Here is a 15,764-nt window from a genome sequence, read left to right as displayed (position 1 = left end):
ATCAATTAGATAATCTTAAAGCTCTCATTTCTTATATTTTTAATAATTTTTTTGTCGATAATTGGTGCTGCTAATCATACCATTAATAGTGATCTTAATGGTTTACTTGATTTTATTGGAGATAGCAACAATCTTTATTGATGATGAGCTTCAATTCCCTTCTAGAGCTAACTAACATTTAGTTTTTTCCCAAATTATCTCAATTCATAGGTTTCTTAGGTTGTTTTTTTCCCCAAAATTATTATCTCTTTGGAAGCTTATTAAAATTTTCGACCGTGACATTAATTTTTCACTTGTATGGTATTAGGGGATTGAATAATAGGAAAAGTTTAGTGAAAATATTTATCATCGTGGGATATATATGTTGAATATACTTAACCAAAGTTGTTACCTAATCATCTATAATCTCATGTGTTTCTTAGCATGTCTTGAAATTTTGAAACAACCTTAAATTCCTCTATTTTTTTTTTCATCTCTTCCATTTTTGTTGCAACTTTCAAATTAGTTTACCTTGGGGTTGTGTCCTAATTGATCCATAGGATGGAAATCAACATTTTGTTACCTTTTTTTTTAATGACTATTCTTTTGCTACATAGGTTTACTTATTAGAACATAAAAATGAGGTTGTTTCTATTTTCCAAAATTTCCATTTCATTGTCGACACTACCTAATTTGCACTTACATTAAGTTTTTAAGGTCAAATACTAAATATACCAAAAAAAATTGCAATATTTAGACAAATATGGCATCATTCGCTAAACTAGTTGTATTGGCATCCCAAAACAAAATGGTGTGGTTGAACCAAAAATCATTGATTATTAGAAAGCCGGTATATCATGTTCCAAATGCATGTTATTAAAAATATTGATTAATTATGATGTTATGATATCGTTACTTCTATTTCCTTGATGAACAAATTTTCTAGTCATGTAGTTAATTTTAAATTTCTTCTTGAAATCCTTAGCCCAGAAATTGAGATTTCTGATTTTGGTGTCTTTGAAAATCTTTGCTTTGTTCATATCTCAACCACTCATCAAACTCGTTTCGTTTTCTTGATTACTCTACCACTTAAACCAGTATAAAAGTTATGATTGTAAAATTCATAAACTCTTTATATCCCATTATCTAAATTTTATTGAGATTTTTGCGGCTAATGATATTTTTTATTCTCATTTCCAAGGGAATAGTCCGGTCATCATGTGTCTCTCTACCACCATTGATCAATGAGGTTTCATTGTCTACTAAATAGTTCTTTACTTGTTTAATGGAGATCCAATATAATGTATATACGTCCTTATTTGAAGAGAATGTCTGACTTCAAGTTCTAGTATTGTGACTAAGCCTCAGGCATGTTGCTCAATTATAACAATTAATCAATCCTCATTTGTGAGATTTTTATGCCTACCACATTAATTACAATTTTTTTATATATATATATATACAAAATCACTTAACAATTGTTTGAGTTCCATATATCATGAGTCTAATGACATTAATGAAGCCAATCCTCATCTAATTTGGAGAAAGGCTATGCAAAAGGAACTTAAGGCACTTAACAAAATCCATGCATGGAACATTGTTAAGTGATGTATGGTAAATTGAGAAAAACATGGGGTATACAAATTGGGGTATAAGATCAATTAAATACCATAATGATGGTATCATTGAATGACATAAAGCTAGACTAGTGATTAAGGGATTTACGCAAATCTAAGTTAATTAAATGTCGTAATGATGGTATCATTGAATGACAAAGTTAAACTAATGATTAATGCGTTGACACAAACTTAAGAAGTTGATTATAAAGCAATATTTACTTTTCTCATTAATATGAATGCTATTCATGTATTACCATTTGTTTCTATTAAATTAGGATTGATCATTATTTTATATGGGTGTTAAAAAATGCATTTTTACATAAAGATTGATGAGTTACATAAGGTGTTGCTAAGACATCAACGATCGTTTCAAATGCATCTAGCTTGCAATTTAATAAAAACTTTTGTGATCTTAAGTAATCTCCTCAAGTTTGGTATGTAAAAATAATCATTACTTTTGCGAGTAATTGGTTCCTTTTTTTTAAAAAAAAAAAAAGTTTAAATGACTTTTCACTCTTTATAGAGGGAGTAACTTTTTTATTTTTTATTTTAAGTCTATATTGAGGATATATATAATGCACAAAAAAATTAGTTATAAAGCTTTTCCTTCACGAGAAGGTCAATATTAAATTTTTGAGTATCTTTATTTTTTGAGCATAAAGATCACACCTTCAAAAAAGGGATTATTCCTAAATAGGAGAAAATATGCTTGTGTGTGGAAGCTATTCAAACAACATTGAAAATTCCAAGATCTTGATCAGCCATTGAAAAACATTGCCTAATTTTAAAGTTTAGCTAGTAAATTAATTTGTTCATTGATACATGAATGTTACCAAAACCCTCAAATATTAGAAGGTTTTATCAAGAGACATTTAGACTTCGAAAAAAGGTCTATGTAATGTACACTCATAGAGTCGAGTACAAGTTCAGTGGATAGGTGCATGCTACCACTAGGTACTCTGTTACTAGGTATTAATTGCACCTTTGTTGGTGATAATATTTATTACTTGAAACAGAAGAAAGCACAATGCTTTCATGCATCCTATGATTCCTATCAAGTGGAGAAGTTGAATATAAAGTAATAATACTACCATTGATGATGCAATCACTTCATGTACTCATGTGATTTGGGATAAAGCTTTCAGGCATAAGTATGCTATCAACATTGCTTAAAATCTAGTATTTCATGAAATGATTAAACATATTAAAGTTAATTATGACTTTATTTGAAAAAAAAAAGTGCAAACAAATCTTGCGACAAAATTTCTCAAGATCTTGTCCAAGTTAGCTTAATAAATATTTATGCTCCAACTCAAGGGGTGGTGTTGATAAAAAGGAACAAAATTTATAAGAAGTCATGATGAAATGATACGGGTTAAATCACGAATATTTTGATATAAAATTAAAATATTTTTTTTAGTTGATTTTATTGATATTCTTCCCATATAAGGATTTCCAATTAAATTGGAATATTTTTTCAGTTGATCGTATTGAGATTCTTTCCTTGTAAGCATTATTCTCTTTTGAGGGTCTTTTCTTATGCATGAAAGTTAATTGTATCAGGATTCTTCTCATATTGATGGTTCTTTGTGATGTCTTTCATGAACACCCATGAGTGAATTTCTCTCCTTTTCATGGACATAGGTACTTATTGTTGAATCATCTTAAAATTTTATTCTCTTTAATTGTTTGCAATTAGTTACTAGAAACCAAATGGATGTTTCATTTGGAAGGATAATCCAGCATGCAACCATGGCATTGCATCCCTCCCAAATCCCCTCCTCCTCCCAAGCCATTTAAAAAGAAGAAGAAAAAAAACCAATATGGTAAAATGAAGTCAATTATGGTGAATCAGATTAGGCGCAGTCGGCTCAAATCCTTGCTTCACACATTCCCAAACAGCCCCCACTTCACATAAAGTTATAAATTAACAACAAAGTCAAAGAAGTAGGGCCAGACGGGCCAAATGTTAGTCCAGTTATTAGTTGGCAGTTATACACCAATCAAAAGGGTAAGTGGTGGTCTCCCAACTTTCTTCACTGAAAAGACATCCTAAAAGAGTAAAGGGGAAAGCACTTAGGCTCCTTAAAATAGTGGATCATGCTTTCCTTGATGTTTACACTGCGCACTAATCCAAATACTTCAATTGCATAATTTAGAAAGGAGTAAACCTGTTCGCACCAATTTTTCTGACATTTTTCAGTCTCCAAAAATCAATAGACTTCGGCAGAAATACTTATAATGATCCAAGAACACATTCATTGACTAAAATAAAAATTTTGTTAATCAGGAGCGAGGGGATTTTTTTTCGATGAAGCACTAGGTTTCAGAGGATCTGAGGCAGCAGAAACTTCAGGTTTTCTTGTTCTTTTTGTCTTCAGAGTCGAGAAGATCCTCTAGCAGCTTATCATCCAAGTACTCCAATTCAATAACTTGTTTTCCCTGCTGATCACCTTCGGCCATTGAGGATGAAGCTGAAGAGCTAGCCGTGCCGGGTGTATGATACTCATTAGGGAAGTTGAGAATCGCCAAGGAACCCCTCATGGCATAAGCAGCTCGGTCATATGCTCTAGCAGCCTCCTCCGCAGAATTGAAAGTCCCGAGCCAGACGCGCGCTCCATGCCTAGTCGAGTCACGTATCTCGGCAGCAAACTTCCCCCATGGCCGCCTCCGAACGCCTCGATACCGAACCTCTCCTCCGCCTTCTTTCTGTTCCTTCATCTTGGCCTCAGGGTCTTCATCCATGAGTTTGCATGGTGAAGCCCTACTAGTGAAACATATCTTATATGCGTAGAAAAAGTACCCTGTTTAGCACGAGCAACCGGTCCGCAATTAGCCACGTGTAACTTATCATATGGGTAGGACACTTGGGCACGTGCCCAAAGAACTTTCGATAGAGTCCAAAGTTTGTATCCATTGCATCTGGATGGTCAAGCCGATGGCTTTATAATCCCTTTTTGGTCTTCTACCTTTTGCCTTCGAACCATGAATTCTTTAATTATTTAAAACCCACTGGAATTGGAAAGAACGAAAGGTTCGTTATAAGCACAATATCACACCCGAAATGAGGTCATATATGCTTACGTTCAACTCCAAGTATCAGCCAAAATTCTGTCAAATTAATAACCCTTTCAAAATAAATTTTCATTAAGCCACGCACTAATTCCATTTATCCATGGCCAGCGGCATTCACAATAATTTAAAAACCAGGTGGGTCTAATAATTTGACATTGGGATTTGATTCGTCAGTGCATGTATCACAATTTTTTTTTCCTACGTACTTCAGCCACACATTAGGGCAGCCTCAAAATGGTAAGGCACTTCAACATTTACGAGCAATTAGAAAGATGTTTGGGTGGCTTCCAATCCATATCAAATTATACAAAAGGGTATAGCCGTATAGGTAGGTGAGGGGGTAGGGTCAGCTGGACATGTGCCCTACCATGGAAATGGATTTAAGTAAGAAAAGGTTAAAGAAGAGATTGGAGAGAGATTAGAGATTGTCTTTCATATGATCCCATCTTATAATATACTGAAACCTTGGTGCTGCTTAATGTTTTGGTGTCACCTTCGGTATCCTTCATTCTCGTGGGGGCTTCTTCACCAAAAGTGCAGTCGCCCTGTGTGACCAGTGGGGTGGGTTCCTTAGTATAATATTGAATTTTCAGCCTTTGCCGCCTTATGTTCATTTAATCATGTGACTTTTCACTTAATAAAACCAAGGGTTCTTCACCTTCCTTCATCCACTTGAAACCATTCTCATTTTTGGAACAGAAAACCAGCAGTTCGAAAGGCACATGCCAAATCATTTTTTTTTATTAAGATTTTTATAAATTATACATAGAAAAGTTCAAATGATCAAATATGAAACCCTTTGGAGAGGTGTATTTTGGATGAGGATCGAGGACCTCATTAAAATTCCAAAGCCAAAAGAAAGAATCTCTCCTTTATCACCTGTCTCATGTATTCACTGCCATCGTCTTTATGAAAGAAATGACCTACCACATCAAATAATCTTTACCTACTTTTTCTAACCGGACTATCAAAATTGAAATCGCCAATGCCCAGTAAAAAGTTGGCATGTGAAATTGACTATAAGCAATGTTATTATTAAGGCTCACTTTGATACTATTATAGAGAGATAAATTTTATGCCAACTCATTAATTATCGGTGTTAATAATTGACTAATAGTATATATTGATATGTTATGTAAAATAATTTAATAACAAATTAAATAAATATTATAGTTATCATGATTAATTAAATCTAATTATTTATCTCTAGAAAAATTAATTATGATAATTATCATAGACAACTAATTATGATAAATAAAACAAATAGTAATTATCATAAATAAGAGAGTTATTTCTTAAAAATTAAGAGATAATATTAAAATAAAACTCTCAATCCTGTATAGAGGATTTGTCCCCTTCTAAAGGACACTATGGAATATCAAAGAAATTTGGAGAGTTATTAAAAAAATTCCTTGAAAACTCAGATTTTTTTTAAAAGACTTTAAGAAATTCAAAGATTTCTTAAAAAATCAAAGAAGATTGATTTTTTAAAGTATCAAAGAAAATTTAAAGATTCCTTAAAGAAAAAAAGGCTTGAGATTTCTTCTTATATGAAAACTACATAGTCTATTATTTGTCGATGAAAGCCCATTTGATTCAAAATTAAACACCAGATTACTTAAAAAAGAGTATTGAAAATGGTCCCTCAAATGATCAAATTTCCAATTTTGTATATAATTTCTTTATTTTGAGAAAATTTGTGTCAACAACTAGACAACTTAAAATAGAAGACAAATTTTAGCTTATTTGAGTTAAGTTTAATTGAGTTGATGTCATAATCGTATCAATTCATATAACTTATTTAATAAACAAATCATGTTTGTATTTGACTACTTAATTCATCTAACTTGTTTATTTAATCATGTTAGAATGATCCATCACTTATGTGTGAGTTATTTACCCTATTTATTTTAATGACTCAATTAGACCATATAAATCTATATATTTTATATAGAGAAATTTAAAAAATTAAAATTTTATATATTTCAATAAAGATTAAAAATATTTATCATTAAATAATAAACAAGTAAAAAATTAAAATTTTAATTTACTTTTCATATTATAAATATACTGTAGACACCAAAAAAATTTAGTGAATTAAATTATCACTAAATTGGTCTTCAAAATTATAGCTTTCTAATTCAACAAAATTTAGGCTCAACAACTAATGAGTCACACACATTTGACATGTGACATATATTCAAAAGGTGTCACTTGGCTAAATTTGAAAGGTTATAAAATTTAGTCTTACAAATAAAATCAAATCTTCTCATTGTAGTCAAAAGAGAAATAAATAAATAAATAAATATTCTATTGGCAAATTTACAAAGGAAACAATTATTCCAATTGAAATAAAAGAGATGAAAAATAAATATTCTTGTTAGAAAATTTTCTGAGACAAGTTACCAAAATCAATTAATCAAATTCCTTGAATTAAGCAACTAAATCTTGGGGATTCCACATTTAATTCTCTAGTTTCAATTATAAATAATAGTAACTTCCTTTAATTAAGATTTCAAATCGGCAAAACAATTTCACATAGAAAAAGAGGTTTCACAAAGGAAAAAAAAAACTTTATAAAATCGCCTTACAAGTTTAAGAAAGCACATAAGAACTACACATGTATTCTTCGCTTTTTAATAAAGTCATTCAGAAATAAGCGGTGCTATGACTAAGATTGTACCCCATAATTATTAATTTTAATACAAATTTTTGTTTGTATTATTTTTCTATAATTTTGCTAATTTTTCAGGACTCATGAAATTGTTGCATACATGTATTATAGTTCAAATTTAAAAAATTAAACTTTCTAGAAGTATTTCATTATTTATAAATTTTAAATTTTAAATAGGTTAAAGAGGTTAGAATCCTATTAACAAGTTTAATGAGTTAAATCATATTAACAAGTTTATTGGGTTGGAATTGTGTTAATGAGTTTAAGGGGTTGAAATCAAGTTAATGAGTTATTCGTGTCAATTTATACATAATCCAAGTTAATATATTTATTAAACATGTTAAAAGGGTCATGCTATTATCATGAAATAAACTAATTGTATTCATGTTAGGTCATTTTGACACGATTATCAAATGGGTCATAGTCGGATTAAGTAAATTTTCACTATTTCTCACCTCAACATGATAAGATACATTATCACCTAATTATTGTATAATAAAAATTTATAATATTTTTAATATGTATAGTGGTATGTAAACTTTAGTTTTATTGAATATATGAGTTGATTCAAGTTTAATCTTCTACTTAATATCAACCAGTTATTTGATTTTGATTTAATTGTGATTTGTAGAGAACAAAGAAAATGGGGAGAAAAACTTCTATCTTTCTTATTCTCCTTGATTATCTTATATACATCAGAGTCCTAAATAAGGTAAACTCTTAGAAGAGTACAATAAGAAATCTTCTAATATAGAAAAATATTAACAGCAAATATATACACAATAATATTCCTGAAATTATGCCTAATACCCCCCCCCCCCCCCCCCCCCCCTTTCAAGTTGGAGCATGAATATCCAGAATGCCCAACTTGCGCAAAAGAACATCAAATTGATTCGTGCCCAAAGATTTTGTTAAAATATCTGCAAGCTGAACTGAAGTATGAACATATTTGGTCACGATATTCCCAGAGCTGATCTCGTCACGAATAAAATGACAATCAACCTCAATATGTTTCGTGCATTCGTGGTATACTGGATTAGCAGCTATGTGCATTGCTGCCTGACTATCACAGTAGAGAATCATTGGTCCAAAATGATCAACACCAAGAGACCTCAGCAAACCTTTTAGCCACTTCAATTCACAAGTAGTGGTAGTCATAGACCGATACTCTGCTTCAGCAGAAGAGAGAGATATAGTTTGCTGTTTCTTGGTTTTCCAAGAAATTGGAGAATTTCCTAAGAAAACAAAACATCCTGTCAAAGATTGTCGAGTTAAAGGACAACTAGCCCAATCAGAATCACAATAACCATACAACTTCATATCACAATGGGCACTTAAGATGTCGTGTCTTGGATTGCCTTTCAAATAACGAACAACATGCAGAGCTGCTGCTAAATGATCTTATTTCGATTGCTACATGAACTGAGCTAGAATATGAACACAGTAAGACAACTCAGGACGAGTGATAGTCAAATAAATAAGACGACCCACCAAGTGCCTATACGGAGCTGGATCCTTCAAAACCGGACCCGTTGCAAGTGCTAGTTTATGATTCTGCTCAAGAGGTGTCTTGGCCGGTTTAGCTCCCAACAAACCAGTTTTGGAAATTATATCCAATGCATATTTCCGTTGACATAAGAACAAACCCTCAGAATTCCGAGCCACCTCAATCCCCAAAAAATACTTCAACTTGCCCAAGTCTTTCATATGAAAGCATTGGTTTAAATAATCCTTAAATTTTTGGACAACTACCTCATCAGTGCCCGAAATAATAAGGTCATCAACGTAGACTAGAATATTCATCTGAACAGTTCCATCTCGGAAAGTAAAGAGAGAGTAATCGGAGCTTGATTGTTGAAAACCAAACTTTTTCAAAGATTCTGCCAATTTAGCAAACCAACATAGAGGAGCTTGGCGTAAACCATATAAAGACTTTTGAAGTTTACATACCTTCCCAGAAGAATTGGAAGCAAAACCAAGTGGCATTTTCATGTAAACCTCTTCATCTAAGTCACCATGCAAACAGGCATTTTGCACATCCATCTTATGCAAATTCCAGTTTTTTGCAGCTGCAACAACAAGAAAAGTGCGCACAGTAATCATCTTGGCTGTAGGAGCAAAAGTCTCATGGTAATCTATTCCTTCAACTTGATTATTGCCAAAGATCACCAATCTCGCCTTGCAATGTTCTACATTTCCGTCGGAGTGGTATTTAATCTTATAAACCCACTTGGTTCCGATTGCTTTCTTCCTAGGTGGTAGATCAACCACAGTCCAAGTCCCATTATCCTCAAGAGCTTGAATTTCTTTTCTCTTTGCATCTCTCCAACATTCTTCTTTTGTTGCTTCTGCATATGTAGTTGGTTCATGTCCTGCAGTAATATTTTCCAAAAAAGACTGATGCATCGAAGACAACTTATCATAACTGACATAATTTGCTTTAGGATAAAGAGTGTCTAAGGAATTTGATTGGAATGGTGAGCGCACTGAGGGGCCTAATTTGATGGTGTGAGTCACATAGTCCTTCAAACGAACATATGGCACCTTAACTTGTTGTCCCCTTCCAAGAAATTCCTCTGCAGTATTATCCTCTTCCACAAAGTCATCCTCTAAATTTTCCTCTTCAGCACTAACATCTTCATTGGTCAACTCCCCTTCATCACAATCTACTTCAATACCAGCGCTCCAATTGTGTGTTCTATGGACATTTAAATCATCAATAGTAACATCCTTATCGGCGAATGGAAAATCAATTTCAACGAACACCATATCACGGGAAACAAAATATTCGCCGGTTTCCAAGTCATAAAGTCTCCATCTTGTCTTGTCAAACAGGATACCCAACAAAGATGCATTTTCGACTTCGACTAGCAAACTTATCCTTGTCTCGGTTCAAATTGTGACTATAACATAAACATCCAAAGATTCGAACACTCTGATAAGATGGTTTCTGTCCAAATAAAATTTCATAAGGACTTTTGCCATTTAACAGCACAGATGGAGTTCTATTGATTAAATAACCAGCCGTGATAATACATTCGCCCCATAATTCAAGAGGCAAATGTGCTTGAAATCGCAATGCTCTCGCCACATTCAGGATATGGTGATGTTTTCTCTCCACTCTCCCATTTTGTTGAAGAGTACCAACACATGAAGTTTGATGCACAATCGTAATCTCATCAAAATATTCTTTCAAACTCATAAATTCTCTACCATTGTCACTTCGCACAATTTTGACATCTTTCTAAAATTGTCATCGAATCATTGCCATGAATTTCTTAAGAACATAACCTACTTCATTTTTCTCATTCAACAAATATATCCAAACAACACGAGAGCAATCATCCACAATGGTAAAAAAATAAAGTGCACCACAAGAAGCTAGAACTCTATAGGGTTCCCATAAATCACAATGAATTAAATCAAAACATTCTTTGGCTTTATTTTCACTAGAAGAGAACATTTTTTTTGTTTGCTTAGCTTTAAAACAAACATCACAAACCTTATTTTCATTTTTATTATTACATACTACTTCAGGAATCAATCCTAACACCTTATAAGAAGGATGTCCCATTCGCCTATGCCAAAGCTCAAAAGAAGCAACACCATTCATCTTAAAAGCATGAACCGAAGCTACTCCCTAGAGAAAGTAAAGCCCCTCACATTGCTCACCCGTTCCAATCACCTTCCTCGTACTTCGGTCCTATATAACACAAAATATGTCAATTAGTTGAATCACCAAACCTGAATCTCTAAGAAGTTGAGATACATAAATCAAATTGCATTTTTATTTTGGCACAAAAAGAACATTATGCAATTTCAATTTTCCTTCAAGACAAACAGTTTCTTCCTTCAAGGCCATGATCTCCACTCCATCTGGTAACCCAACCAGACATGGAACAATATCTTTTACTTCTCTCATACATGTATACAGACTAGTCATATGATTGGAAGCTCCTGAATCAATGATCTAGGGTAATTAACTTTGCTTACCCATCAACCTCTCATTAATACCAGTTTTATGAGCACTCAACATTCCCCTCAATGTGGTCTATTGTTCATCATTCAAGCCCACAATTCCCTTTTTATTGGCATCGTTTGTTGTAGCTGTATTTTCCCAAGCAGTCCTCCCCTTATCATGTCCTCCATGAGTACCATGTTTGCGTCCACCTCCACATCCAAAAACGTTTGTTCTTGGTCTGTTACCCCACCATTCAAGGTACCCAATTAATTGAAAACAAGTATCTGCATCATGTCATTCTCGTTTACAATTTGTGTACACCACGTTTCTATCTTTTTCTTCCTCCCTTGAATTTTGACCTCCTGTTTTCATCACAAAACTCATTGGATTCCCTCTTTCTTCTTTTATACGAGTCACAGTTCTCATCCTTTCTTGTTACACAACCATAGCATAAACTCAATTCAAGTTTGATAAGGATTCAGTGCTAAGGATATTCGAACGCACAGCACTGTATCCTTCTTCATCCAAACCCATCAAAAACTAATGTACCCTCCCTTCTTCACACTTCTTTTCCAAGACGATCGTTAGATTACACTTACATCCAGCGCAATTACATACCGGTATCTTATCATAGTTATTCAATTCATCCCAAATCATTTTGAGCTGACCATAATAGGTGACAATGGCTTGCCCATTCTGTTTGCAATTTGCCAAGTCTGATCTCAATTGTTGCACCCATGGTCCATTGCCAATTGAAAATCTCTTCCTAATATCATCCCACAGATCTTTCACGATCTCCATGTGTGAGATGGTTGATCGAAGTCTGGGTTTGATGGTATTAAACACCCAAGAAACCAACATCGAATTAACCGTCCACCAATCTTCGATTTCCTGTGCATTCTCAGTTGGTTGTTTGATCATTCCATCAACAAATCCATATTTCTTCTTGGCACAAAGTGCAGTTCGCATAGCCCGTACCCATTCATCATAATTCTCTCATCTCAATTGAACTTGAGTAATTATATTACTAGGATTGTCATTCGAATTGAGAGAATAAGGATTTGACAGTTTTTCCCCTTCTTTTGGTGGATCAACCATGGCTTTGATACCATGTAGAGAACAAAGAAAATTGGGAGAACAGCTTCTACCTTTCTCATTCACCTTGATTATCTTATATACATCAGAGTCCTAAATAAGGTAAACTCCTAGAAGAGTACAATAAGAAATCTTCTAATATAGGAAAATATTAACAGCAAATATATACACAATAATATTCCTGAAATTATGCCTAATATGATTTGGTTTTGTATTCCCTTTATTTAATTTACATGTATATACTTTTGTACAATTTGTATATAAAATATTGTATTCATTCATCAATTAAATATATTGAAAATAAAGAATTTCTCTCTACCATGTTCATTCTTTGACATGGTATCAAAGTCACATGCTACCCTTGATAATATCTTGGCCCTTAGTTACCTTCTCTTTCTTCATAATATCCGTTGTCATGGCTTCCCAAATGATGCCAAGAATGTGTTTTCCTTTTACACTTTTTAGATGATCCTAGTGCGATTTCGAGTTTTTCATTGTTAAATGGAGAAAATTATATCATGTGAGTAGAGCAATAATCAACACTCTTAGTGCAAAGAACAAGTTTGAATTTATCAAAGATCGAGTTCATAACCAAGCCTCCTACCATAAATCCAAACTATGGTTTTTGGAAATAAGGGGACAACATGGTTGCCTCATGGATGGTGAATAACATCATTAAAGTACTTGTAGAAGATGCATGTATACATGCAGACATAATAAAATATTAATGGATTGATTTAGAAGAAAGCTTTTCTCAAATCAATGAACCTCATATCTTTGAACTCCAACAAAGAGTTGATTCAATATCACTAAGTCAAGGTTTTGTTTTGACATATTATTCAAAGTTGAAGGCATTATGAGATGAATTAGGCCTTTACTCTCTAGTTCCATCTTGCATATGGGAATCAAATAAAACCTTGGAGGCATACAAAGAGAGAGACCATACCATGCAATTTTTGATAGGTTTAAATAAGACTTATACAATTGTATGCGATCATATCTTATTAATGAATTTAATTCTAGTAATGTGTAAGGTCTTTTCTCTACTCTTTTAAGAAGAAAAAAATGTGGGATTTCTATTCTAAGATCTCCATAGGATTTCAATACATTGGCTACAAAATGGAATAATCTTATAAGCAAATGTCCAAAGTCAAATCCTTTTAACAACTCAAAACTCAACTATGATTTTTATAAAATGATGGATCATACCAAAGAAAAATGCTATAAACTGCATAGATATCATTTAGGCTATAAGTTGTATAAAGGACCAACCTCTTCTTCTCAAGCATTTGCTATTCAAGTTTCTATCATTTCATCAACCCCGCAAACCTTTTCTTTTTTGCTAGAACAATGCGAACAAATTCTATTGTTGATTAAACTCAACCAAGATCAAATTTTGTAGGTAATCTCCCTCCATAGAATAAATTAATAAGTATTGCACTTAACATTAATTTTTCTTCTTATTCAACTTCTTGTGTATTGATTCTGGAGTTACTGACCACATGGTCTCCTTTTTTTCTTTCCTTTTTTTACATCTCATCCTTCTGTTAAAATTTTTTAAAATAATTAAATAGAGTAGAGTCCTCTATTACTTATATTTGTAGTATTAACTCCTAATGTGTCTTGGATAATGTCCTTTGTGTACCTAGTTTTAAATTTAATTTGATTTTCATTGACAAAATGGTATAAGATGCAAATTGTCTAACTGCTTATAATATCAATTCTTGTTTCATACAAGATTGGTTCTTGAAAAAGATGACTACGGCAAATAGATTACATGATGACCTTCTCATCTTCAACCTTTAAACATCAAGGTGTTTTGAATTTCTACTATATGGAACTAACATTTAAAACATCCTAGTTAATTGGCTTAGATTATTTTCCAATAGATTTTGGACTTGAATCATTTTTTTCAACATGAGATGTGTCAAATTTGTTTACTTTCTAGATAAATGCGTCTTACTTTTCTTTTGAGCAATAAAATTTTTGTCAAACCTTTCGATTAAATTCATTACAATATATAAGGAAATATCATTTTGTATCTTTATTTAGCCTTATTATTTATAATTATGGATAATTTTATGAAAAGTACTTGGATTTTTCTTATGCAATGTAAAAGTGATACTCAATTCCTTTTGCAATCCTTTTACTTCTATGTTGAAAGTTAATTCAACAAAATAATTAAAATTATTTATTTTGACAAGAAGTTGGAGCATGATATGTTAGATTCTTATCCAATCAAAGGTATTATTCACTAAATGAATTATGTCAGTTTACAACAAAATAGAGTCATAGAAAGACAACATGACCACTTATTTAATGTTGCTCAGGCCTTACATTTTCAAGTAAGTCTTTCAATTTATTTTTAGGGTGAGTATGCAGTGACTATAAGTTATCTTATAAATGAAACTCATATGTCCTTTCTTTTAGGTAAAAACCTTATGAATTACTTTTTTGGATCAATCCCCTCTTATTAATGTCTAAAAGTTTTTGGTTGTTTGTGTTTTTGCTAACAACACAAATGTATGAAGTATAAAACTTGACACTAGTTATAGGAAAGAAGTTATATGATATGGTTACTAAAAGAATTTTTGTTTCTAGAAATGTCTAATTTCAAGAAACTATGTTTCCCTTTGAAAAACTCATCCACTTATCTTCTAATTAACTTGTCCTACCATAACCCCATTGTTGAATAAGATGAACTCATTGACACAAAGGTTGATACCACTTGTCAAGATAATAAACATGAAAATGGTAAAACCAGTGATCCGCCTTCTTATTGTTGCAATTAGAATTTGACATCTTCACCAACTTGACATCAACAATGTTTTTCTTTATGAAGACTTAGATAGATAAAGAGGTATACATGCAACTTCCACCAAGTTTGTAGGAAATCTAGAACCAAAAATATGATTTGCAAGGTTCAAAAATCCCTTTATGGCCTTGAGCAAGCTTCACGTTAATGGTTTGCCAAATTATCTATCACATTGATGTTTATGGTTTACAAGAAAGCCAAGACATATTACTTCTTATTTGCTCAAGCCTCAAATAACTATTTCACAATCATTATTGTTTACATTTATGATATAATTATTACAATGAATGATCTTAAAGGAATTAAGGTGGTCAAGGAAAACCTATATAGCATTTTCAAACTAAGAGATATTGGAAAATTAAAGTACTTCATCATCATTGAAATGATATATTTTAAGAATGAGATTTATTTAACTTATTGAAAACATGCTCTAGAAGTACTTAAAGATTTTGGTTTTCTTGGAACATGTAACTTTAAAAACTCCTAGGAAACAAAATTTGGACTTGAGTAAATTAGATAGAGAACCTTTGTTGGATGCTTCTTATT

At 32.4% G+C, this 15,764-nt stretch overlaps 1 protein-coding gene across 1 annotated transcript; it reads right to left on the bottom strand.

Moving 5' to 3' along the window:
• Positions 1-3,727: 3,727 nt before the first annotated feature.
• On the bottom strand, positions 3,728-4,322 carry LOC117915355 (ethylene-responsive transcription factor ERF095-like). Its single transcript, XM_034830916.1, has one exon. The coding sequence runs from the start codon at positions 4,317-4,319 to the stop codon at positions 3,951-3,953; it is 369 nt and encodes a 122-aa protein (XP_034686807.1). The 5' UTR covers positions 4,320-4,322; the 3' UTR covers positions 3,728-3,950.
• Positions 4,323-15,764: the final 11,442 nt, after the last annotated feature.

This window comes from Vitis riparia, chromosome 5 (assembly GCF_004353265.1).
Source record: "Vitis riparia cultivar Riparia Gloire de Montpellier isolate 1030 chromosome 5, EGFV_Vit.rip_1.0, whole genome shotgun sequence".
NCBI classification, from domain to species: domain Eukaryota; kingdom Viridiplantae; phylum Streptophyta; class Magnoliopsida; order Vitales; family Vitaceae; genus Vitis; species Vitis riparia.
The sequence above is the reverse complement of the archived record's forward strand: the minus strand, read 5'-3'. Positions and strand labels throughout refer to the sequence as shown.